The following is a 26,825-nucleotide window of genomic DNA, read 5'->3' as shown; positions in this document are numbered from 1 at the left end:
TTTCTTTTCTTTTCTTTTCTTTTCTTTTCTTTTCTTTTCTTTTCTTTTCTTTTCTTTTCTTTTCTTTTTTTCTTTTTTTCTTCTTTCTTTTTCGTCTCCAGGAGGAGCATCCTTCTCTCTCTCCCTCTCTCTCCCTCTCTCTCTCAAACACTCTCATTCGCTCTCTCGCTCTCTCTCTGCAGGACAATGGAGATGGCTCTTGCTCTCACTCTCTTTCGATGGAGATGGGATGGACAAAAGGAGAGGACGACAGAGATGGGATGGAGAATAATAGGATGATGGGGATGGACGAGGAGAGAGGGGAACCCCAGGTCCCAGCCTGCCCAGGGCCAAAGGCCGGGCCTGTGGAGGAGGCCAAGTGGACGTCCCATCGGCCCGAGAGGCAAAGGCAGATGAACACAGAAACCAGGATTAACATCCCATCTGCTGGATTAGCATTGGATTCTGGGTGCAACAAGCACAGGTGATCACTTTTTCTCTTCCTTTCCCTCTCTTTCATAGCAAATAATAATAATAACAATGAATAACAATAATAACAAATAAATATTTAATAAAACTCTCTAATTGTTTGTGGACTCTCTGACTCTCGTTGCTCCTTCCCACCACAAGCATTTATGACTATTTCTGCTCCCTTTCCCTTATGGGTGGGTCGGCACAACCTGTTCATAAAAGATGCTGAGTTTTCCAGTCCTGCTTGTCTGTTCCTGGTCCCTCTCAGGAGCACAGTGGGTGTTGGCAGCAGAAATAATCAGGGAATCACAGAATATCCTGAATTGGGAGGGACTCATCAGGATCATCCAAGTCCAACTCCTGGCCCTGCCCAGGACACCCCAGCAATCCCACCCTGTCCCTGAGAGCCTTGTCCAAATGCTCCTTGAGCTCTGGCAGCCTTGTGGCCGTGACCACTGCCCTAGGGAGCCTGGTCAGTGCCCTACCACCCTCTGGGGGAAGAACCTTGTCCTGAGATCCAACCTGACCCTGCCCTGTCCCAGCTCCAGCCGTTCCCTGGGTCCTGTCCCTGCTCACACTGAGCAGAGATCGGGGCCTGAGGGAACAGAGACTCATCTCCAGATTTCTTGATCCCATCTCCCTCTTGTCCAGCACTTCTCAGGAATGGGACAGCACACAGGGAAACTGTAAAAAAATACTGTGTTTATTCTTTAGTCATTTCCCTTGCAGAACCACAATCTCATGGTTGTCCAACACTGCCCAGCCCAAACCTGGCAGGTGCCCCTATGGTGACTGAGGCTGAAACTGCCCAATTCCTCACCCAGGGGGACATATTTTTAGGACTTTTGCTTAATTGGAAATTGTCTGTAAATTTATTTTTTTTTTAAGAAAGAGAAAAAGAGGAAGCTGTATCATTTGTTTGGCAGCAAAAAGTGCACCAAACAGTAACACCACTAGTGGGGAGGGCAATTTCCCAATTCTAGGTATTAACACTGAAAAAGAAAAACAACTGTCTTTTTTAATCACCCCTTCACCTCCATGAAGTAGAAGGTTCCCTTCACACAGTCTGCAGAGGCTGCCAGGATCTCAATTCCTCCTCAGCAACGTGAGGACTGGAATAGGGAAATTCTGCATAATACAGGACATTTAGACTGGCCAAGCTCAGCAACGCCTGCAACAGTTCTTGGTATCTCTCAAATCCCCATGGGGGCAGTTCCTCAGATTCCACATCTTCCCACTGGGACAGCTCTCAAACTCCCTCAGCTTCCATTGGGACAGGACGTTGGTGTGTTGGGAGTTGGGGTTTGCCCTCTCCTTGAGCATCTCCACGGTCCTCTGCCTCAGAGGCTCCCAGGGAGCTGCTGCCTCCTGAGCGAGGTGCTCTCCAGAAAGGGGGCACCCCAGGGCTCTGCAGTGGGACAGCTCCCACCACTAGAGCTCTCCAGTGAAGGCTCATTAGGAAATGGAGGGCACATGAGGAAATGAATGCATGGAACTGTTCAGTATATGGCCGAGAGCTGGTGAGTCACCAAGGATTTGAGTGTGGCACAGTGCAGTGCTGCAGGGAAAAAGGGAATATAAATTATCCAAGAATGAACTCAGCTAGAGTTCAGGATGACCTTCAAATGGAAGTGAGTTAGGAAATATGTTGTACAGATATTTCTCAAATTTACAGTACACTATATTAAAACTAGCAAGCAAACTAATGATTTTAATTTTTTAGATTAAAAAAAAAAAAAAAAAGAAAAAGCCCACAATATTATCAAGTCATGTTTGCTTTGGTGTAGCTACAGCAATAATGGAAATGCAGCATTTCTCTTTGCCAAAAAAGGCAGAAAGAGGAAAAGATAACCACCTCTAAAAATAGTCACTGAGGTCACCTGAGCAGAACAAGTAACTGCAAACAAAATGGCATGTAAGATAGGAAAGATTGATTGCACTGGAATTTTCTATGGCATTTCTGAGAGGAGAACAACTTGCATGGAAGAAGTAATAAACTCTATCTAATATTTCATTCTGTGATATGACTTGTTGCTCTATCTCTGCTTTCTTTTAATTCATTTAGCACCAACTTTCAAAATTTGCTGAAATTGTGAGTTGTAGAGAAAGAGAAGTTGTTAAAATGTTTTTCCTCTTTCCCCTAAACTAAACATTTAATATCAGTTCCCTACTCTCTGCTGAAGAATTAGGAAATGCAAGTCCGGTTTCACCATTATCAGTACAATATCTCGTCCCAGATGGGCCAGAACTGGTGGTTTTACTTCAAAAGCAAACTGCTACTGGCTGGTAACTCTCTACCTCGGGCTCCAGGCCCATCAGCATTCATACCAAAATTCCCAGAGCATGAGAGAGTCCATTAAAGTCAGACAGACACATACCAATAAGTAACTCCAGACTGGAAAGGCCTCGGGATGGGATTCCCATAAACCAACACAAAACTGATGCAGTTCAAACTGCATTGAGATTATTTCCAAATCTAGCAGTTTTTCCAAGCTGAGCCTCTCGAGTTTTCACGTTGCGGGTGAACATTCCCTTAGTTCCAAACCAATACTGAGGGCTAAACTGAATTCAGACCAGAAATATTGCAGAGAGCTTTTAATTCAGGCAGCAAAAGAGCGCTGGCACAAGCCTTTATCCCACACCACCTTTTGATTTCTCAAACCAATATTAAGCCTGAGGGGGTTTATACCTTTAGAAGCACAAACTACCACCACCTGTGGGAACCAAAGGAGGAGAAAAAGAATAGAGGAGAAGGCAAGAAATTAGGAGTTTGTCCAAAGGCTTGAAAATAGAAAGCAGAATTAAGAGGTCTAGTCTGGGCAAAGTGCAGCATAACTGCACATTTATCTTGCACCAGTATTAATGATGGCACAAGGGAAAAGCTTAAGAATAATCAGAAACAGAACATCCATAGAATTTTTTTCATCTTGCTTTTCAGAAGAATTGGACTCGAATGTCTCTCCAAGCTCTTCTGCTTAAAACTAGTCCCAAACTTTATAAATTTTGACATTACTGTCCTTTCAAAGGGTATGAACAGAGCATTATTTTTCAAATAAAATTGTTGGTCCTCCTCTTCATCCCTCAATCACACAGGATCTTACTTAGTCCTGTGAGTCTGAGGTTGTGTTTTCCCACAAGGTGTCACCATAGATTAGCTTCACTGGAGGTCTTTATCAAAAGAAGTAGTATTTTTACTTTTAAGTTGTAAAGAAAACATTCAGAGTCTGAAGGCAGTACTAGAAGCATATATTAAAGTACATAACTTTGTAATGGAATAGGTCCAATTAAAAAACATTGCAATGGAGTAAAGCAACATCTATTTTTAGAGGTGGAGTAAAAAGAAGAAACTGGAAAAGAATTTCCTATTTCTTTTGCTTAATACAAAATCAACTTTGAAACTTCCCAGAACATTTTCCTCATTTCCCCTGTGTTTAGTGATTAGACTCATATTATGTGCACAGCACATTAGGAATTCTCTCTCTCCTAAGCACTAGATTGTGCAACTAAGAAACCTTGTATGTTTAAGTTATAATTTCAGCTCTGATCTTAAAATGTGTTTAGAGGTGAGTCTGTGCTCCCATGGGAAGCCAAAAGCAGGGTTCTTGTGAATAGAAGAGCTTGTCTTGCCCTTCCATCTCAGTCATGAAACTATCTCAGTTACTAAGACTGAGATAGTTTCAATGGCTTGCTGTGTGTGCTGCCTGTTCTTTCTGTTCAATGGAATCAAACACTAGAAATGGAGGAGTCTTTATAAGCTAAATACAATGTTTTGATTAAGCATTTGTCCTCATCTACTTAGCACTGTGGTGTCTGGATTAGAAACCAACACGAGAGAATACTTAAGTCCTCAAACCCTCTTTCCCACATGCTCTGAAGTTCAACTCCTTGTTTTCACTGAAGTAAAATTCACTGGAGTGCATCTGTATTGAAAAAAACAGAGCTCAGTTGGATTTTGGTCCAAGTGTTTTAGTGATCTGCCTGTTAAAAATATTTAGCTTGTCAATGGTGTTGTTCGTGCCCCGTTGGCATTTGATTAGACATCAAGATGGGGTGAACTGATTGAAACCTTCCCCCATATCCCCACCTGTAAGAGACAGACAGACACTTCCCCCATCCATGTCCTTCTCCCCTCCTCTCACCTGCCTCTTGGGAGCTGCACACACTCATTATGGATAGGAGCTTGATGGACAATAACAGCGTCACAGTGCCGTAAACTGGCTTTTAGTAACATGATCTCTGCAGACCAAAAAGCTTGAAAAGCAAAGAGAAATATTTCGTTGCTGTTTTGTGCGCCGTGGCAGCAGAGTAGGAAATCTGATCAAAAAAAGGAGATGGAGCAAAAGATTCTGTTCTTATGGGTTGCTTTTCACAACAGACCCACCTTGACAACATTTCTGGTGCCACTGGGCGAAGGGAGATGTGTTGCTTGGTATTTTATTTTGCTTTTTTTTTTTAAAGGAAGTCCCAGATTCTTTACCCAAACTGGTGTTTGCAGCACAATCTAAGATTAATATATCAGATAATGTCTAAGAAAAAAACCCCTGACATAATTTCTAAAAAGATAGAGGAAAATTTCCCATGAAAGCACATGAAATTTTATGTCTAATGCTTTAAAATGCTTTAAAACGCTTTTTATGTCTATGCTTTAAAAATGACCAGTCTTTTAAGTGGCATTGAAGACTCTTGTCCCTGAAGGAAGTTTCCTTTTTCTTTTTCTTGTCAGTTAGTGCCAACTCCATACCCTGCAGGCAGGTGGGTCGTGCAAAAAGGGGAGCACAGGGCTCATCTGCCTCTGGCTGCACTTTTTGTTACATCCCTTGATAGTTAAAGGGCTCCGGCCTTGGCCCTGGGACATTTGATTTTCACTTGAAAATCACAGCGCTGTCAGAAAATCAAGAGCTGAAGCAACTTCACCAGAGCTGGAAAGTCAGAACGAGTCATTTCAGGTGCACGGGTGAGATAGTGAAATCTCTACACCCACAGATGAAGGTGCTTGTCAGACACCTCTCAGCCCCAAAGATGGAGTGTGGGGTGGGCTCTACCACTTGCCCTGAGGGGGCATGAATGCAGAGAGATGTCAAATAGGAGCAGGTAGTGAGGAGTGAAAATGAAAACATTTCCAGTCATGCCTAGAGGCAAACATTTCTATTTTTTTCCTTTCATTGAAAGGAAAATTTGTGCTTTCCTGGATGTAGTTATCTGATAACTAGAAATGGACATTATTAGAAAGAAAAACAGGCTGTGGAAAGGCATTTTCCTGCTTGTGCCTAATATTTTAGGGTTACATTGTCTTAATTAAACAAATCACCCAGAGGAGCTACAGAGACATTTTGGGCGACCCATCCAGGAGATGTGTCACCATTTATACAATTTGGCACAAAACAGCACAAAGCAAAGCTGTTGTCCTGCAAGTGCCATCACAGCAAGGGTTCAGAGTTAAGAGTTGTTCATGTCATGGTTTTGTCACCAGTACAGTAACACACTTTCTTTGTCCCAGCAACAGCAAAACCATCAGTTTAGTTTTCTTCAAAAAAGAGGAATTTAGACCCTTTTGCAATATGAATCCCTTGAGAATAGCTGAATGAGGAGCTGCTTGATAGAAAATGAACTCCCTTCATAGAAGAGGTAAATAAAGAGTCAGTGTGGTATTTACTGTCACAGAACTGATGGAGTGAACAGGAAACCCAGTGGTTTTAGGTAGAGATGATCCCCTCTTCGAGTAGGAGGTGACTTTTTTCAGTCCCAGTTTTTGTGTTGTCTGAAAATATCCACATGCTTGAAAATAAAAAAAAAAGGAATTCTTGCTGCAAGTAGTTTGGTCTTGAAAATACAACATTGTCTACTTCAATGCCTTTTGCAGTGGAATTTATAATCAGGTAGTTAGATCTGTGTTTATTAAACATTGGTACTCTCAGAAAAGGTTAAAAGGAACTTTCCTCACCACTAGAAGTGTTATTTGTCACTTGAACTCCAGTACATAGTTCCCCTCTTCTCAGTCACCAAAATAAAAACAAAATTCAGGCACCAAACTTGGAAGTGTTTTTCTGTGCTTTGACAACTCGGAGAGGGCATTTCCCACCCACTGTGTGTCTTCTGGATGAATCACTTGGCTGTGCTGAACCATAACCTGCCTTTGGCTCATTTTTGACAACTGCAAAGGCAGAGCTGACCCTTTAATCTTCCAGGATAGTATTTCTCCAGTTAAATGCTGCATTTGCTCCATGAGTTAAGGTCTTCACTGGTGGGCTGACCATCTGCCACTTGTTCTCCTCTTTCAGTTCTTCGCAGTAACACATGCCCAGGGAAGGGATCTAGGAGAGAAGTTACCAGCAGAATTACCAGCAGGGTCATTGCTTGGGAATGAAGGGGGGTTTTGCTACAGAAGAGAGCAGATCCTGATATTCTGTCTCTTCTGAAATGAACTAAAACCGTTCTGGAGGCGTGAGGGGTGAAAGGTGAACTTATCTCTCCACATTCATGCTTGGCTTTGATGACCAGAATATATTCACCCCTTCTTATGCATCAACAGTGGTAGTAAAAATATATCTAAATATATCTAAAGACTGAATAAAACTGTAGGTTACACTCACCATGAGGAGGAGAAGGAAGGTTCTTAGCCCTGTTTCACAGAACCATGGAACCACAGACTGTTTTGGGTTGGAAAGGACCTTAAAGATCACCCCATTCCAATCCCCCTGCCATGGGCAGGGACACCTTCCACTAGCCCGGGTTGCTCAGAGCTCCATCCAGCCTGGCCTTGAACACTTCCAGGGATGGAGCAACCACAGCTTGGGCAACTTGTGCCAGGTCCTCACCACCCTCACAGTAAAGAATTTTTTTCCTAATATCTAATCTAAACCTACTCTCTTTCAGTTTGAAGCCACTCCACCTTGTCCTGCCACTCCTGGCCCTTGTAAATAGTCTCTCTCCATATTTCTGGTAGTCTCCCTTTAGCTACTGGAAGGCTGCAATTAGGTCACCCCAAAGCCTTCACGTTTCCAGGCTGAAAGGAAGGAGGATAGCTCCAGGTTTCCAAATGCGCCTCTTGGCTGTAGGTGTTACATGGCATTGACTTTCCGGGGGAGTTGGTTGAAAATCTTCTCCAAAGACATAACTGCTAGTCACATACAAAGCCTCCCAGATGAAATCCTTCTCTTGACCTCCGGTGCTTTGCTAAAACTGCGTGAGATTCCCTTTGGAATGAGAAAGCTGACATCATTGGTATTGGCGTGCTCACATGTCTCCCTGCATAAGCAGGCTCCCTATTAGGGGTACAATAAAACAAAACAAAAGCTTCCCGATGGCAAAGTATCCTCTTACCTTCCGTACCATCTGGGCAAAGTCACTGATGTCTCTGCTGGGGAGCCCCATCAGAGGCCGGGTGAGAGATGCCAGGGAAGAGCCGTGGCCCACGATGAGGATGACGCCTGGTACACCCAGAAAAAGCAAAGAGGAGTAGTAAGGGAGCTGCAGCACTGCCAGGCTCCTCATCAGCAGATGGGTATGAGGTGCTTTCGGGGCTGTTCATCTCTCCAGACCTTTTTGATCATGTGGCTGGGTGTATTGTGTCAGGCAGAAAAAAATCAGGTGTGTTGTAGCACACCAGCTAGTGAGAGAAGGCGTTTGCTAGTGAAAAAGAAAAAAGCTTTCCAGAAAAGTGTATTATCTTTTGCTGAGCTACAACCCAATGTAGAAAGTCCAAGAAAAGAGCATACTCTTGCAATTTAGTACTCCACTGTCTCTGTTTAATTTTACTTTTTCTTATTTCTAGCTCATAAATGGCATGTATTTTTACTTCAGTGTAGCCCAGGACTTTCACTCAGACTACTTTAAGCTTTGTGCAGTACCAACAACTCACATTAAATGTGATTCTGCTGGCAAATCTCTGCCACTTCCTGTTTCTGAATGTCTGACAGAATATACAAAGATCTGAAACCTTCACCTTTGCTGGGGCAGGCGGTGATGATCTGTTTCATAACCACAGAGCTTCGGCTTAAATAGTCTTCATAACTTTCCGATGGCACCAGAGAAGAGAGTGGGAAGTTACCCCTGACAACAAAATCACAAATATGTTAATCTAGGTGTCTGCTGGGAGGCTGATAGCACCACTGAATGATTACACCAGAGAAAAGGCACTTGGTTAAAAGCTTTGTCTGCTGTCTTGGCTGACACACTGTGACCTCAGCTTGCCTGGAGCATTAGCTTTCCCCTGGTCAAATGGATAGTAAAGACTTTCACTCCCAGAGTTAAAAAGAAGGTGTTTCCAGGAGAATTTATCGCAATGTATCCCTCCTAAGCACCTGAGCACTTCTGCTGAGACCAGGCATTTCTTCTTTCTTTTATATGCCAGGGCTCTTCCTGCACTGAATGTTTTTCAAAAAAGTAAGAGTCAAACCGCTGTGAATCAGGGAAGCCTCACAGGGCTGGTGGGGCTTGGGTCAATGGACAACATTCCCCCTGCACAGACCCATCCTAGGGTTCCACAGCAGCTTCCAGGACACCAGTTCTGCCCAGCCCCAGGAGGAGGCCTGGGGACTGCTCCAGTCCAGCAGCAGCAGGGAAGAACCTGAAGGGCCCTGATGTGCCCTGAGGTGCCAAGGGTAGGTAGCTGGGAACACCAAATTCCCAGTGATGGGAGACCCTGTCAGCCTTCTGAGATCTGCAGGACAGGCAAAATAGGCAGCAGGACCACAGTCATTTGCTGCCTCTCACCAGACTCCTGTCTTTGATACCTACCCACTTAGCTGATGCTTGAACCAGGGCTTCTTGGCAACAGAATAAAACCTCCCCAGGCTCATGTCATCCATATAATCTGTCTTCTCCAGGAATGGGAAGTGTTCACTGCTACAGCTGGCAAATCCTTAGCCATGTGTTGTGATACAACACAGGGGGTTAATTTTTTTCTACGAACAACTGTCCCCCCCTTGCCCTGACTTGACTGACTCCTTATTCAGTGAACAGGCAGGAATGAGATTAGATTAATATATTACAATAAGGCGTGGTATCACAGTGTTCTTTCACAGGTGAGTCCTCAGTACATTGTCATCACAAATGGCAGAAGTAGAAAGTATGTAAAATCTAATACTAATCAGACAAGTCTAGATTGGGGTGCTCAAAACTGGTCTCTATTTTGGCAGAGCTGCAATTTTTTTTTTTAATGTGTTGTCCTGTTGGCACCTTTGTCCCTTCAGTATTAATCATGCTGTTAACCAGCTGTCCTGCCCCAGAACTGAGCATCTCCAGCACCAGCCCAGGTGGTCTCCAGGCTAAATACCAACAGGAGTGCTCAGCCCAGGCTAAGATCTCACTGAGAGTGCTGTGTCCAGCTCTGAGTGCTACAGGCCAAGTGACACAAGGATCAACAAGCAAAAATCCAGAAAGGACCTGTTAACAGGGGTCCAGAAAGCACAGCCCACAGGGGAGCACAGGAAGAGTTCAGAAGAATGGCTGAGAAGGACATGATAACAGTCTGCAAAGGGCTGTTGTGGAGAGGGAAGGTTCTGTCCTCCATGCAGAGGATGAAGAGGAAAGAAATAAGGATATTTCACAGCAACTCGAAGTTATTAACAGCAGGAACAGCCAAGGCAGAGTTTATTTTGTCCTGCTTTGGGACAGAGAGCACAGACCAACCTCTGCTTCTGTGAGAGTGTGAGAGGAGAGGGAGGCAGAGTTAATCCCACCCAGCTGCCTACAACTCAAGTGTCTGGCAAGGTCAGTGGAAATAAATAAGGTCCTTCAGAGGGAAATTCATGCTTTCCTAAGTGCCTGACACAGGTTATCTATGATGGAAAATCAGTGTCTTGGGAGTCCCCTTCTTTCCACCATCAAGAAGGCTGCTAGGTAACCATCACAGCCCAGGCACCCAGCTGCTGGGTGGTTTCCTCTCAGCACACACCATGTGAGAAGCAAGTATTTCAAGTGCTCTCACGTTGCCTCTTAGTGGCACTGGAAACAGGAAAATTTGAAACTGGTCCACTGCTGACAGGGAGCAATCAGGGACCTAACCCAGCTGAAGGTTGTCATTTGCACAGGCGAACATGGTCAAACCAGACCCTGGGACCTGAGGATTTTTAACCCTGCACGTGGTGGGAAGAAACTGGCAACACATGTGCAAGTTTATAGTTCATCCATCCCATTTTTGCCTGGACCTGAGTGAGCTGGGAGGGGCCTGAACACTGTAGTTAGCATTGCTTCAGAGCTTCCCTTCTGAGCTGCTCAATGCTGTCCACTTGCACGCTTTCTTTTGAGGCAGGTGATTTTGTACAAAAAAAAAACAACCTATGGAAAACAGTCTGTTGGTGGAAAAAAACCACACCAGAAAACCCTATACTCCAAGAAAATGAAGGATTTTCTTCCTTCATGCAATCTCAAATGAAGATGCTTCTCCTTAAGAAATGCATTAAGACATAAGAGGTTTCCTTCCCCCCTTTCTTGAATACGTGGGAAATCCCAGAGACACTTGCTTTTATCAGCTGAGTAATTTCCTGGATCTGGCTGTGCACTGCAAACACAGAGCAGCCTGGTTTGAGAGCAAGATGAGGAGCTAGATTGAAGTGGAGCCTCATCATTTCCTGCCAGGGTGTGGTTTGCAAGTGCTCAGAAAAGGCATCACCTCTCACCCCACCAAGTTATGAGGGCCCCAAAAAGTCCTTGCTGAGCACAATACTAATATTTAGGCAAATTAAAATAATAAAAAAACCCCAACCTCTCAAACATGAGTTACAGTGAAACACTGTTGTCCTGCCTGTCCCCAAATCAGGACAGGTGGCTCATGTCAGGCTCACCTCTCCCTCCCCAGACCCTGCGTACTCTGCCCCAGGGTGCACAGAATTTGATCAGGATCACTCCATCTTTGCAGTGTTTGTAATGATTTATGACATATAAAAGGATAAGAAATCTTAGGGGAAAAAAACCTCCACAACTTTATCAGCTAGAAATGGAGCAATTACCTGTAACTTGTATCTATGTTGTAAGATGCCTCTGCCAGTTCTGCCACAGTCATGAAGTTAGGGATTACTTTGCTTGCTTCCCACTTGGTCCATTCAAACAGACCTGGTTCCACCCTGATCTTGACTTTTTGATTTAATTTAAGCCCTGCAAGAACAAGAAATACATCTTAGGAGAAAGGTACACCCAAAGTGCTACATTCAGGCTATACATTCTCCCTTGTTTGCTGCAGTACTTTCATTAAAGAAGACAAATTACTTATTGTCAAACAAAAGAGGATCGTGTTGATTAAATGAAGGCACTGTTATATTCTTGTCTGACTAGTGTTAAGACAATTCAAATTATTATTATTATTTTATTATTATTATTATCATAATCATCATAATTTCTGAAGCTCGCCCTCTTGTGATGCTCTGCTAGAAGAAAAAAATTGAAATCTGAATAAACTTTGGACAGGAAATGTTTTTACCATTTTTATATAGCATTTTGTTCAGTGTTCCACAGTGGGGCAGTAAATTGTCTGGTGGTGTTAGAAATGGACTTCCCTTGTCAAAAGACACATTTTTTATTTTATTGAAAAGGGACAGGAAATGAAAAAAAGAAGAGAGGGAAAGGAAGGGGGAGAAAGAGGAGGAAAGAGGTTCTACAATATGAAGGCATTAAAATAGTTTGGCTTGCAAAAGAAAGGAAGAAATCTGTCTCTCCTGATTCAGATCCTTCAGAGCGCTGGAAACATCTGCTTTTTGGCTCCAAAGGTTTTCCAGCAGAGGTGACAGTGGTGATCTGATGAGCAGCTACTAATGTTGAATTAAACCTGATGTGAAACACTTCTGTTTCATACAACATTAGATCACATTTAACTGGTGAGGACTGGAGTTAATGGGATTTTATCCCACCAGACTGCACACGCGGCGGCAGGTTTGTTGCTGCCTGTGTTATCAGCGAGTCAAAACCACCTTGGCTTCCCTGCTTAAAGATAACCACTAATAACCACAAAATCTTTTTATTTGCTTGTCTCAGAGACTTCACAGAAGTTTGATGAAGATGTTTTCGCTGTGGCTGGTTTTGGTGCCTTACCCTGCAGCACGTGTTGAGCTGTCTGTACACAGCGGAGGGCAGGGGACGAGTACACGTAGCTCACCATCACCTCCTGGTCCAGTAGAGCTTCCCCTGGATAGGAACAACCAGGTGTGACAGATGAGAAACTACTACAAAATACTTCCTGAAAAAAAACAAATAGCTTGTAGCTTTGCACTTTCATCGACATGGGATCCACTGACAGTCCTTTTCTATTCATTTTTTCACACTACCTGCTGATCGAGCTCATTAAAAAGCTTGTTGTGGTGGAAACAGTAAGTTTAAAGTGAGTGTTGGAAAGGTAACCACAGAAGAATCACTCCAAATCTGCAAACAGCAGTTAGGCTTTTGGCTGTCCCCACATACCTGAACCATCAGAGACAGGCACTTGCACCAGGCCAGCACCGTCACAGTCAGGCACCTTGCTCAGGGAGCACAAGCAACTTCATCTGGTGAGTGAATTGAGTCAGACTAACCCACACCACCCCTCCTCCAGCTCCCTGTGACGATGTGACCACACTCTGCTGACCATGAAGCTGCTTCCTCTGGCCAGACCTTTCACTCCTCACTGCCCATTCAGTGACAACTGCACAAGCCAATTATCACTTGCAGACAAGCAGAAGGGCTCAAACAGTGTTGTAGCTTCTTTCTTCCAACTTTCTTTGCCAGGAACTGGCAGGTTGGGCCTCAAAGACAAGCAACCAGCCGTGTCCTCTATTTTACTATTTGAGATCTTGCAGAGAAGCCTAACCACAGTGAGTGCTGGTAGGAAGTTTTCCTGTTACAAGCCAACATGAGCTTTGGCAGACGGTGGTAGCCTGCTTCCCAAACCCTTAGATTTGCAGTAGGATATTATCCAGCTTACCTATAAGCCTTGACTGGAAAATACCACAGCAAGATAAAGGAGGATCATTTTCAAACTGCTTCATGCTGTCTTTCCTCTTTGGCAGGGCAGAAGGGAAGTTCAGATCTGCTCTGTAGTATTTTCCTAAAAAGAGGTGGGACATTTTGCTGTGGCACAAGGGAGGCAGCAGCTGTATTATGTCAGTACTGCAGACACAGCCAGTATCTCACTGATGACAAACATCCAGTGCTATTACCTTAAAGGGGTCACATTTTAAGGTCACAACACTGGCTTGGGGAACCACCTGTCCTAACAGAATAGCACCTCTTCTGCCAGCTCAGAAGGAGCAAATGGGGAGGAGGAGAGGCAGAACAGGAAAGCATGAGAATTCAGCTTTGTGGGGCTCAAGTGAAACAAAAAACTCTATATTCTTTCACCATTGCCAAAATGACAGAAACCCAACATTTACACTGAAGAAAAGTGAAAACAATGCATTGATTGTACAGCTAGAAGGTGCCCCCTCCCCTCATCTGATGTGGATTTCACCCACTGAACATAGGGAATCTCCACCATAGCAAAGGTGTGACTTTCAGCATAAAGCTCTTGCTTCTGAACTCACACCTTCTTGCTCCCCTCCTTCCCCCTGACACATTTCCCTGTTTTGTGTCAGTTTTCTTCACCTGAAAACATACTCTTTGTTTTTTTGGTTTTCTTTGTTTGTTTGTTTTTTGGTTGTGTTTGTTGTTTGTTTTTTTTTTTTTTTTAAGAGAGAGAGGGAGAGGGCCAGGAAATTTGGATTTTAATTTACGTCACTTGCTGGCATTTCATTTCCACCACAGGTTGCTCTTGCTCACCTTCTCCAGGTTGGACTAGTGATGTGTTGTGACTCTGATCAAGAGACCATAATTCTGACTCGGTCATGGAAAGCTGGAGGGGTCTGACAACCTCCACCTTTTGCAGTGAGTGGTGGTGAATGTGATTTTGTGATTTGTTCATCCACAAGTGAGACACACTTCCATCAGTAGCACAAGGGCTTTGTTTGTCTGCAGGGTTTATTGAGCATAAGCATGAAGGACTTGGGGATGTTATGACCTAGTTAGGTGGAGGTCAAAGCAGTCAAAGCTGGGCCTGCCTTGCAATGCTATTCACTATTTTGTGTCCATGTTTACAGTAACGGGTAGAAGATTGAATCTCTTGTACCCATTACGGGGGTTAATTAGCTCTGGTTTGCTAAGATGCTCCTGTTATCTCACTCACCATCTGCAGTCAGGCACTGTTGGAGCCAAGATTTGCCAAAGACCTGGTCAACTCTTTCCCCGTGGCGCATCACCAGCACCGCTCTGCGCAGGGGGCTGTTCTGAGGCAGCTGTGGGAAAAGGGGTTGTCATTATGATGTTACACATAACCTGCATTAAAAGTCTGGATTCCTGGACAGGGTGGATGTAATAGATGCCTGTCTTTAGGACAACAATAAGCCTGACTCGCTCTCCACTGAAGGCAAGTGAAAGAAACAGAATCATAAAATTGTTAAGGCTGGAAAAGACGTTCAGGACATCGAGTCCAACCTTTGACCAATCAGCACCTTGTCAACTGAACAACAGAGCACTGAGTGCCACGTCCAGTCATTCCTTGAACACCCCCAGGGATGGTGACTCTACCACCTCTCTAGGCAGCCTGTTCCAATGCTTGGCCACCATTTCATTGAAGAAATTCTTCCCAATGTCCAACCTGAACCTCCACTGGTGCAGCTTGAGGCCGTTTTGTCTTGTCCTGTCAAAGGTCAGATCCCCGACCCCTGTGGGCTACACGAGGTTTTAACTCTATTTACACTAGTGAAAGGTAGTGCTGATAACAGATCTTTCAATCCCAATGTGGGAAGGAATTACAACTTTAATTTCTATCATACAGTTGATATAAACAAAAAAAAAAAAAAGGGAAAATTAGCAAAGATTTAAGTGACAATGCCCTTTTCTACACCAGGATTAACACCAAGCTTCTCCTTCTTTTCCTAATGAAAACAGTACTTCTGATTTTCATAACTGTGTGGCCAAGTCAACAGTGAACCCAGATCTTCTATGAGGCTGCTTTTTTTTTTTTATCTCAGACTGCATGGAATTACAAATAAATGTTAAGCAGTTTGAGGTTAGCGTACAACGCACATTAAACATGGACGAGAACATGAGGAACAGGTCAAAGGCTTTAAAACTTTAAAAACTGCATTACTGCTGCAGCCTTGAGGTCAGTGATGTGCATCTTCGGCAGCAGAGAAGGAAATTCTTAAGAAGCTTTATGAGATGGCTATTCATGTATTCTGTTAAACACCATTGCTTTTCTGCCATGAAACACCAATCAACTACCACAAGATCAGAGTTTAAAACCAAGGTTTTGTGGTCTTCCTCTTCTGCTTGAGAGGAAACCAGAGGCCAGGAAGACTCTAGACTGGAGAGGTGCCCATCTGCACAACATGTTCCTCAGGCCAAGTGGTGGCTCTGCCACAGATCTGACCTAGATAAGTGAGACCAAGAGCAACCAAGAGCCAGAGGAAGGGGATGTGACCTGTTCAGAATTCTCTGTCCCACAGTCATACACTCACAGCATCCTGCAGGCCCCAGGTGGAAGTTCCCTCGAGGTGCCCTCAAGTTTCTCTGACATTAACACAAATAAGCCTGGGGTTATCCCCCAGCACAGCAGGAAGAGAGGCTGTGGGGCCAGCAAGCCCAAAGGAGTTTCTGCACCATGTCAGTGTGCTGGAAAGGACCATCTTGGCATCCCTGACAACCAGAGCCAACAGTCCAATGCAGGTGCAAATGTGCTCTAGGTAAAAGTCCTTATTTGCTTTGTTCTTTCTACCAGAAGACCAGTGGAAAACACTGTGAAAAATTGATAGCTGTTGATTTTGAAGGTCAGACAAAAGTGTAATCCTATCAGTGCTGCTAACCACTCCAGCTAGCTGTTCTGGGCTGTTATTTGCATTAGCTACATATCTAAAAAAATAAAGAAGAAAACTAAACATTTAAATGTGATCTGGGGCAATGGAAACCATGAAGATGACAGCTGTAGAATCTGGACATAAGAGCACAAATGAACAATGAGCCTAATTCAGATAGAGTTGCTCTGCCTTGAGCCCACATGGAACTCAGGAGAAGTTGTGCCTGTGTCTCACTTGTCAGACTTGTCCCCATACCTCTGCAGAGCTTGCCCAGGAAGGCTTTGCTCAGAGAAACTTGAGCAGGGAATTCATGCGTTGTGCCATTATGACAGGAACAAAAAGAGTGTTATGAAAGGCAAGAGTGTATACATCATATATACACTACAAAATATTTATGAGATACTATACCATACAATAAAAGCGTGTGTGTACATATATATATAAATATATATATATATGCATTACAACATAACATGAAAATGTGAGGGAGGAAAGGGAAGCATTTACTAAATGTACATTTACATTTATTATTACATTTACTTTTAATTAGTAATTTATCTGCACAAGCATGTGGCAAAGATAAGAAATGGAAAAAACAATTACCTGAATAGAAAGTGCATTGGTTCCACTCCTTGACATACTTAGATTATGGGCTTCTCCATTCAGCTTTACATTAGATTCCCTTTCAGTTTGGGTGAAGGATCTTGAAGCTGTCCCAAAAACATATTCCCTGCAGAAAAAGCAGAAGCAACACACACACACGCACACACACACAAATATATGAGCACACACACAAATAGAAGAGATTTTTGAGTCATGATGATGTCTACAGGCACTTGTAAGTCAGGATTCATGTTCCATTCAATGCTTCTTGCACACTTGCAATCCACTTCATCACTTTGCTCTTGATTTAGAATATGAACTGATGGCACATATTGGGTGTAACCCTGCTAAAGTGGGACCTTCAAGCAGAAAACACTACCTGGTTGCCTCCTCCCTGCCTCTGAGGGTTCAGCAAGAAATGCATCTAAACCTCCCTGCTTAGAAAAATCAGCTCTAATCTACAAGCAGCATCAGCGGTGCTGTCAGCTGCAGAGTGAAGTGCAGGAAGCCAGGCAGGTGCCTTCTGATGGAGGGTAAATCAACAAGATGAGGGTAGTCTCGAGGTGGTAGAGCAACCTTTGTGTGGCTTCATTTCAAGTTAACTTTCAGAGCTCTTGAAATGAGAAAAGCGAAGAAAGCAGAGAGCCAGGCTGAAGGCTCAGCCTGCCTGGCAGAATGTGGTCTTTTAAAATTCATTAGGGTGTTCAGGTTGTTCAGGAGCAAACAGGGGTCATCCCTCTAGCAGCTGAACTTGTGAACTCTGGGTGTCTGAGGGTGCATGTCCTGCCTTTTCTCTTTCAGAAGGCGTATTATCATCCCACCCAGACCCTCAGGACCCCATCCTCCTCTCCTCTGCCCACAGCTCCCGGCGAGGAGGAACACCTAAAAATAAAACCAAAGTGGCTGACGTAAAGCAACACCCACAAAATCCTGAACTCACCTGTGCTTAACCCACGTGTCTGACTCGTGGGCTTTCTCAGTGTAGTTTTCTGGAAGGAAACCCCTGCAGCCGGTGCGGTGCGAGGTCCCGACCACCCAGCCCTCGCTCACGTCGCACTGGTGCGTCGGGTCAACGTAGATGAAATCCCCGGCGTTGATCATGAGCTCATCAATGTTCTGGGGCTTGTACTGGAAGAGGGCCCTCAGCCTCTGCGGGGGAACATGCAGCAGGGTCAGGATGCTGGTTCTGCAGCAGCTCAGGGGATGCTTGTTCACCTCTCATGGACACCGCAATGGGTTTTATTTTTCGCTCTGCAACGTGGTCTTTGGTGGCAGACAAAAAGGAAGACTCTACCACTCTTGCAGTATGTGTAAAAAAGGCACTTGGTTTTAATAGAAATACTTTTTCCCCCCCCTGTAACTAGCACAGACTTATTTGAAAGCAAACACAGCAAAAGCGTTATCAGCTACTTTTGTGATCACTTGCAGCTCTCCTGAGCGTGACTAAAATCCAGTGTGAGACCTGGGACAAAGCGATTTACTGATCTGGCAAAAAACTGTTGATCATTCCATAATTTAAAATTAGAAATGAGAACTGGAAAAATGTTGACCGGTTTTAACGAAGAGTCTATCAAGCAGAAAATCGTTGATGAGAACTGAGCCTGTGCAGTTTTCATCATGGCTGGAACAAACAAGAAATCTAATTTTGCTGAGTGGAATTTTACTGCAAAACTGCAAACTGAAAAATGCTGGCAAATATTCAATGATCATGGTTTCCTGTCTCTTTTAATTTTTCATGCCATGGTAAGATTATTTTTTTTCTGATGGAGTTTGGAATTAGATCTTGAGACATACAGGTCAAGCAGCCTACCATAAAGGTATTGTCTACTGATTCATGAGTCCAGTTTTTCAGCCCAAAAAGGCAATTGAAACAACCATGCTCTTTGAAACACTGTGCTGACCGTGCACTGATTTTCTTAAGGAGGGACATATTGTAGCAAAGAGTCCGACCACAGGCTCAGGAAATTCAATAAATGTGATTACAGTACCTGGTAATGCACAAAACGCATGTCCCGTGAGTAGAGAGCAGCCACCCACTGGCAGGGTTCCCCAGGGTTAATGCATTTGGCCAGTTGTTCCAAAGTCTTCTGATGGTGAGGATAAAACTTGTGAGCCAGGGTAAGGTGGAACTGCTTCAGACAGGGCTTCACATGGCAGTCTAGGGATGAAACAATAACATCACAATGTAGAAACAAAGGTCATTTAAAGCTCTTTTTGTTTCATACCACATGCTTTGCATGATGCAGGAAATATCACAGTAACCAGTAGTAGAGTAGATCTACTACTGCGTCTGCTAAATAATGGTTTTGAAGAGTGTCATGGCTTTAATATGCCAAAATAATTCACAAACATGGACTAGATTTGTTTCCTCCCTTCACATGTGAGGAAAAAAATGCACAGGGTTTGACATTCCTCTTGGAATGTCAGTGGAGTGGGTATTAGGCAGAGACAATCATTTCAGCTTCTAGACAAAAGCGCTGTGTCTTCAAAGTCTAAAACATGATCCTGTAGCCACTTTGCTTTCAAATCTGTGGGAGGAAAGGGTGCTTGCTGGCAGTAAAACATCAGCTAAGCTCCCCTGGAGACACAGCAGAGGTTTTCAGTACTGTGCCTAAACATTTGTGCTGTGACTCACCCATTTTCCCTCTGATATTGGCCCTACCTGCCAGGGCCGAAGCCTCTGATGAGAACGCCAGAGCAAAGTCTTTGAGGACGTTGGCATGGGTGTCATCAATGAAGAAGCCAAGGTAGCTGGGGGATGCATGTAGTGTTAGGGAAATGGATGGTGGAAAGCACTGGGAAAAGCGATCACCGACCCGCTTTAGGGTGTCATACAATAATTCCACTTTCTGGTCTTCACACTGAAAGAAAACAGAGGAGGAGGAGCGGGTTTTACCCACCAGCTCAACAGCCAGCACTGTAACCTCTGCTATACAGTAGAAAACTATGGGGCATTAAACTGCCTGAGAAACACAAAATACCTATGAATTTGCCTGGAATTCCTGGTATTAAAATCAGTAATATCAGGCATTTTGATCAGGGTGTTGCCCTTGTTCTGTAACAGGAGACAGAGCCTTCAACCCGAGGTGTATATAGCCTGGGTAGGAAAAGATTTTATGGTCTGACAGGTGTGCAGCAACCTCTCTGAAATGAGGCAGGAAGCATGACTTTCCTCTTCAATTCTAAGTGATAATTTGTGTTACTGTTACCCTAAAGTCCTTCGCTGAAATCGCTCCTGCCAAAACTCCAAGATTTGAGACGCTGAGCAACACACCCAGCAAAATTCCTGAGGCACCTTTGTCAATGTGATCCAACCTCAGCAAAATAAAGGATTGTACAGAGCCACGCTTCCTTGAAAAAGTTGCAGTTAAGCAATATAAGAAGTGAAGAGACAAAGGTGGGATTTGTGCCATCCAGGCCAGAGGGAGGAGGGGATGCAGGGGCACTGGGCAGATTGGGTGTAGGGGGGCAAGGGCAGGGGGGAACCTACACCAGGGCAAGTGCCAGGAAACAACAGGGCTCCTCCTGGGGCTGACAACTCTGGGAGCTGCAAAAGACATGGGAAGGCGGGAAACAGAAGAGGGCAGGTCAGGAAAAGAAGGTAGGAGCCGGGTCAGTGAGTCTCAGTTTCTGCCTGTGAGGTGCCCAGGTCAGCTCTTGCTGACAGCCAGGGAGCAGAGAACAGCCCCAGGGGGTACATTTATCCCTGGAAATACGCTACCTGGAATGGGGCAAAGATGTGCAAGGTGAGGGTTGCAATGCAGTTGTCTTTTGCAGGCAGGCCTTTAAACCTGACACCTTCCAAAAGCATGGCATTCTTTACTAATTAATGATTTTTGTTCTGTATAGTTGTGTTTAATGGCCAGAGACTACCATTCAATATTTTGCAACAAAATTTCTTATATTCACTGTCTATATTTTTTGGCATGGTTTAACGGAATAATTTTTGTCCAGCTGCTCTGGCTCATGCCTGTTTCAGCACATCTCAGCTGCAGCTGCACCATCGACATACGAAAACCAGATTCCAGGTGGCTCCAGAGCTTTCCCAGACCATTGACTCTTTGCTGGACTTTGCTGATACTGACACATTCACCTATGCAGGAGAGGCAGCTCTGCTGGGAAGTTCTCTAGGGGGTTACCCAGCATACAGAAGGAGGACAGCAGCTTCTCTAGAACCAGAAAACAGCTCACCAGGAGTCCAGCTCAGGAGCAAAACTTCCAAGTTAACTTATTGACAAAGTTACTGACTTGCACGGCTGGAGTCCAGCCTGTCTCCCCTTCCATCCCTGTGACTTTTACCTCTCTCTTTTTCACAAAATCTTCAACAGAAAGGGTAACATCTCGGACATGCCACCCTAGCAATGACCTGCCGATGGGGGTCTCTGGGAAAGGCAGAGGTTTCCCTGAGATTCCCTCAGGCATGATACCAAAGTTGTCTGCATCCTATAACACTGTCCCTGCTGGCTGGTGGCAGCCACTGCTGCCCTAGCCAGGAAGGCTTACAGTCCTGGATCCATGAGCCATGGACACAATTTCTGAAGCCTGACAGCAGCCTGGACTGCACAGGTTTGCTCTAGATGGACACGTGTCACTCAGCTACCCCCAAACATCCCACTCAAACACCGAGCAACGCTCCTGGACCCGGGTCCTGTCGTTTGGTCACCAAGGAATTCTGGTGTCAGACAACAGCAGGTGGCCCAGTTTCACCAAACATCACCCAGCTGACATCCGCCCCTTGCACACCTTTCGAGCCTCACCGTGAAGAAATCACAGAGGGTGATGTGCGGGAAAACCTCGTGGGCTCTGTTCTTCCCGCACTGGCGCTTGCTCTCCTTCCAAAACTCCTGCAGGCGGTCGAGCAGGCGGCCGGTGGGACACAGGTAAAGGGCATATTCCTGAGGGATTGGGTCATCCAGAGAGGGATCGTTGCAGTGAGAATGCAACCTGAAATCAAGAGCATATCACTGAGACTGAGTGCGCGCGCTGCTTACTCTTGTTTTCTGTGGTTGAAAGTACCCATAGCAGACATCAGAAAAAGGAAACACAATTTTACTATTTTCTTACAAACCAAAAGCTGAAGTAAAAGCCCCTTAAAAATTTTCATTCTGAAGTACTAAATAATGGAGAGATTTTTTTTCTGCTTATTTTCTGAGTACTTTACGTTTCATTATGTGCCTTCGCTTCTATCAATGTCTGAAAATGAGAGACAACAAAAAAACCCTTTTTTTAGGTGTTTGGGTTTTTTTCCCCCTTTTTCGTGATGGAAACAGAGGACTGGAGGAGGAAAAAGGCAATGGGTAGAACATGTTGAAGAGTGACAAAATGGAATAAGTAAAAATTCACTGAAGATTAAAAAATACTCTAGAAGAACCTTTTTATTCAACCCTAAGAAAAATGAACAAGACAAATCAGAAAATGCACAAGCAAAGGTCAGAAACTCATATGCCATGTGATATCCTTCACATTGTCCTTCACATGCTGTGTGTTTGTCTTCACAGCTGTAGGATTGGGAGTGATTGTTGGAAAGTGTGGTAGAATCCCTGAAAAAAATTATTAGGAAAGAACATGCCATCCTCAAATGCCTCCTCTGGCTTTTCACAAAAGGAAAAAAAAAAAAAAAAAAAAAAAAAAAAAAGAAAAAAGAAAAAAAAAAAAAAAAAGAAGAAAAAGGCAACAAAACCAAGGGGGGGGGGAAGCAGAACAAAAACCAGAAGAAAATGCAAGGAAAGACTGGATTTAATTTGATGGTGAATTAAAGCAAAAAATAAAAAATCAATTAACATCACATGAATGACATAAAAACACTCTGTGAGGGTATTGATAGAGAGGAAAAAATGTTGTGGGGTTCAAACTAACATATGATTTTGATTCTAATAATACCTCCCTCTGACCACTAGACTTTCAGTTTGCTTTGTAAGCTGAGCCTTTCTGTTTCCCTTCAGCCAATGCCATTTAACCCTATATTGTTACTGCACACGTTTGTAACCCCAGTTATGGGTAAAAGTAGCTGCTTCTGCCCAAGACTGCCCTTTCCTCCCCGGCTTTTTAATTTACCTTGGACCTTCTGCAAGTCACCTTGCTTCCCAGAATAAGCACAAATACAAATTTCTCTCTCTCTGAGTGAAATAAATGGAGGGAAAAAGAAATCTCAGGTGCATGGTTTGGTTTTTTTTTTTATGGCAGCTAACTTCAACTTCAGTGACAGGATCAGCACATAAATGAGGATTTTTAACCAGGTTTAACGCAAAAGCTCGCCTTAGAAATCACAGATGCTTACCATTTTGCTGCATCTTCTATTGTCTTTTGTCCAGTAGCAACCAAAGCTTTTTGCCTAGGAAAAAAAAAAAAAGAAAAAGCAAAATCAATTCCTCATAATAACAGAAAGAAAATTCCTAGAAAAAAAAAAAAAAAAAAAGCAAAATCAATTTCTCATAATAACAGAAAGAGAATTCCTAGAAAGTAAAAGTGTTTAGTGATTGTGGTCACCAAGTTTACTTTCCAGCACAGGCAGGACCTTTAGCCACTAGGTTTTTTCCTGGCATATTTTAATGTTCTTGAGACCCTCTAGGCAGCTTTTTCCACTGCAATTCTTTAATTCCTTGAAGATTGGTAACATATCTTCCCCACAGGATCTTTTGTGTTTCCTTAGCAGCCCTACTGACTATATGGATTTCCTTAGGGTTAGGAAAACCATCCATCCACGCACTGTAAGAGCAGAGTTTTCTTGGTTCATAGGAAAAAGTTCTGATTCAAGATGCCAGGCCCAAGCCCATATATATAAACAAAGCAAAAAATACTTATATTGGGGTTTGAAATCTGCTCTGAGGGTCTTCTGTAGGTCAGCAGAGAGCCAGATCTAAAACAGCAGCTTGGTCCAAGATGAGGGACAAAGTCTCACTTTTCTCTCTGTTATTGCAACTTCCATCCTCTGGGGTTGGATTTTATTCACATTTCCTTTTCCCACTAGAGCTTTTAAAATGTCAGCTATGCGATTCACGTGAACACGTATTTGTGGCTAACTACCAGGTGATGTGGGGAAGGATTCCAGTGTTGAAGCAGCATCTGCACCCATGAACCCCATTTCCACCCCTGAAACCCACGTACAGACTTCTCAGAAGAAACATGAAGGGGAGGTCGAGACAGTGGACGCGGAAAAAAAACCCACTGAATTACTCAGCATCTGTTCACATCTTTCCTTCTCTCTTGAGGCCATCCTTTCTGGCCACTGCATCCTGATGGCATTGAATCATTTTGTCTCCTCTCATTTTTGTTTTCTATCCATCCCTGCGATACCCAAACATGCATCAGCAGTGCAGTGGGTGCACTGAGCTGCAGGACTCAGGTTCATCCCTGATACTTCCTCCGAGTCTTCTGACTTCCCTTTAGTGTAAAAACTGCACACAGGCTTACTAAAAACATTTAAATGTGTTTATATGGATGTGTGACCGTGCCTGGCTCTTTAGTGGGGGCTCAGCATGGATGAGGGCTGAGGTGAGCCTTTCCACTCAGACTTTACCTTCTGCCTTCCTTCTCCATAAAGCAAATCAACCCCCATGGCCAGATCACTTCAAAACCACGAGTTGGCTGGTTTAAAGCTACCCTGTGTCCCCTGTGACTGAACACTGCACGTTTCCCTTCCGTGCCTCTGCTGAGCCCCCTCCTTCTCCATCGCATCAAACATGAACAACCCGTGTTTTTGTCGTTCTCCCCATGCAGCCCTTCCTGCAGTGTCCCGTGGAAGTGTCACTGCCTGCTGCCACCTGGCCAACTATGCCAGGCTTTGTTAACCACTTGTTCCACCTCAAAGCGAGTGTTTTATGGCTTCGTGCCATGCTGCTCTTCCCACCCAGAGACAAGCTCTGTGCAAACAGCCCTGAAGCCAAAATGGCTTCATCTTCTCTCTACCACGAGGGCCTTCAAAATAACAAATGTAATCAGACAAGTGAGACCTGAGGCCACGAACTGCTCAGTACTATCTCGTTGTAACTCTCCACACCTGTCCCCACCTTTTGTCTCCTTATACATGTTGGCTGTTTGATGATTTCCATCACGGTTTACAGAGCTCTTAGCACTAGGAGTGCATGAGGCTGTGACTAAACATCCTACTCTTCCAAGATGAGCAGTGAAGATTGAACGATAATGCACAGAACAAAATCTGCGTATACCAATTTTTCTCATGTAGAGAGTAGGAATAAACCACTGAAAATCTGTATTGAAAGTAGATTAAAAATAAATTTACAGCGAGAATAAACTGGCTCTTCCCTAACACAAAAACTGATGGCACAGTTCCATCCTCCATAAGCATCAGGGGAGGCCCAATTTGTTGATCTAATGCTAGACTTGACCCTCACATATTTGAGTTTTGTTCTTTGGGAAAATGTTGCTTTGGCCTGTTGGTTCTACATTATGAAAGATTTTGTAGTACTTCCACCCAGCCTCGTACTTCTCAGGCCAGGACATCTCAAAAGAAACTTTTAATTTATGGCTCAATCCAGGAACAACAGAGACAGCCAATAGATTTTATAAAAACACAGTCAAAATTTTGAAGGTCTTAAAGTTAATAAAATTAAATAATTTTTTTTAAAATTGCTTTTTGATATTTTGTTATTTTGGGTCAGTTGCATGGTATTTCTGCCACTATTTTTTGGTTTTGACCTGGGAAGCACAAAGCCATCTCAGTAAGAGCAGAAAGTGCTTTGAAGGGGACTAGAAAAGCATGACATAGAGGACAAAAATTTGAAGAACGAGCCTTTACTTTGGGGCAACCAAACTTACAGTATTACTAGAGAAACGACAAGCCAGATTTTCAGCCCACAGCTAAAATTCCACTTTGCATAACTGGGAACAAGGCACCCACATTTGCCCTGTAAGCTCTGCTCATCATGTCTGATGTTAATTGCTAACACAGCTGTTCCTAAAAAAGCAACACAGCACTTATAAATGGAGCCTTTCCAACTAGCTTAATTCTCAGTCAAAAGGGAGATATTGCTCTCCTTTCTAAAATATATTTGTGAGGGGTTCTTCGACCTGATTATTATTTCAATAATCAGATTTATTTTTTGAACTGTTGGAACCAAAATGTCCATGCTTTCCCTTCAGAAGTTGGAAAACCCTCCCCAAAACTTGCCAGTCCAATGAGAGACATGTTTGGGGGACGAGTGACCACCATGTTTCTTTTTTATTTACTTAGTTATCTGCCCCACTTAATCTCCCAATCATTTGGGTTGCCAAGAATAGACCCTCATTCTTTACTATTATATATTCTAGCTTGAACAAGAGTTTTTAGAACAAGATTCTGATTCAAGACAGGAAGAAAAATTGACAGATTTAGATGGGATCTTGTTAAGGATTAATCTTAATCCTAATCTTAAATTAAAATTAATCTTTTAGATCAATTTCCAGCAGGAAACATCCAAACAATATCCAGCAGGAGATCTTTACCAGGCCTGAAAAAAACTTTGGATAGAAATTACATCCTCATTTAACTCTCTTATAATAAGAGTGATAAGCAGAAAAAAATGAAAGATGATGTATCCCGAGAGCAAACTGTGGCCAACTTCTTAACTCACCATGAAGACTCTCAGGCTCAGGATGTGGAAGGGTGTACATCTTCAGATATACTTTAGATATATTTATAAAAATTGATATTGAGCAGGTTGGTTTTGCTATGTGAGCAATAAACACCGCTCTACGTGAAATTTGAAGCGAGACAAGTCTGATCCCTGTGTAGGGACTTCAACCCCAGGAGCAGCACATTCTCCTGATCAAAAAAAGCGACCTGCCTGATGTCAGGGTTTTATGGGAAGCACCTCATGTCTTAAATAAATCTCACTGTGCGGAGGCAGCCGAACAAATTACTCACGCGGTATGAGCCGGGAATCCTTTGGCGAGGAGGGACTCGAGGAGGGCAGAGGTGCTTTTGCTCCTGTGCTTGTTGGACACCTTTGCATAGAGCTGCGTCTCAGCCACCGCCAT

General features: G+C 43.7%; 2 protein-coding genes across 2 annotated transcripts in view; one reads left to right on the top strand and one right to left on the bottom strand.

The window, feature by feature from the left end:
• The window catches only part of LOC108495300, a 15,444-nt gene extending 6,005 nt beyond the window's left edge, over positions 1–9,439 (top strand). Inside the window, exon 2 of the mRNA XM_017810868.1 lies at positions 9,428–9,439. The gene's annotated coding sequence lies outside the window, so the exon portion shown is untranslated. The remainder of the gene's footprint in view (positions 1–9,427) is intronic.
• On the bottom strand, positions 6,571–26,825 carry UBASH3A (ubiquitin associated and SH3 domain containing A). The gene is made up of 14 exons (XM_017810867.1): positions 26,713–26,825; positions 23,128–23,181; positions 21,608–21,794; positions 19,513–19,711; positions 18,839–19,008; positions 17,791–17,999; positions 16,851–16,977; positions 14,576–14,684; positions 13,340–13,462; positions 12,475–12,567; positions 11,400–11,544; positions 8,393–8,499; positions 7,771–7,877; positions 6,571–6,761 (listed from the first exon to the last, which is right to left on the bottom strand). Exons 1-14 carry the CDS (start codon positions 26,823–26,825, stop codon positions 6,624–6,626), a joined length of 1,881 nt encoding a protein of 626 aa, XP_017666356.1. The 3' UTR covers positions 6,571–6,623.

Source organism: Lepidothrix coronata, unplaced genomic scaffold (assembly GCF_001604755.1).
Source record: "Lepidothrix coronata isolate B3197 unplaced genomic scaffold, Lepidothrix_coronata-1.0 Scaffold30, whole genome shotgun sequence".
Classification (NCBI taxonomy): Eukaryota; Metazoa; Chordata; class Aves; order Passeriformes; family Pipridae; genus Lepidothrix; species Lepidothrix coronata.
Note: the sequence above shows the minus strand (reverse complement) of the source record. Positions and strands in the feature narration are given on the sequence as shown.

Coding starts and splice junctions, on each gene's coding strand:
- UBASH3A (XM_017810867.1), bottom strand. CDS start 26,825: ATGGCGGTGGCTGAGACGCAGCTCTATGCAAAGGTGTCCAACAAGCAC. Junction 16,978..17,790: donor GACACGTGGGTTAAGCACAG/GTGAGTTCAGGA, acceptor CTTTTTCTGCAG/GGAATATGTTTTTGGGACAG. Junction 6,762..7,770: donor TTGCCCAGATGGTACGGAAG/GTAAGAGGATAC, acceptor CTTCTCTCCTAG/ATCCCTTCCCTGGGCATGTG.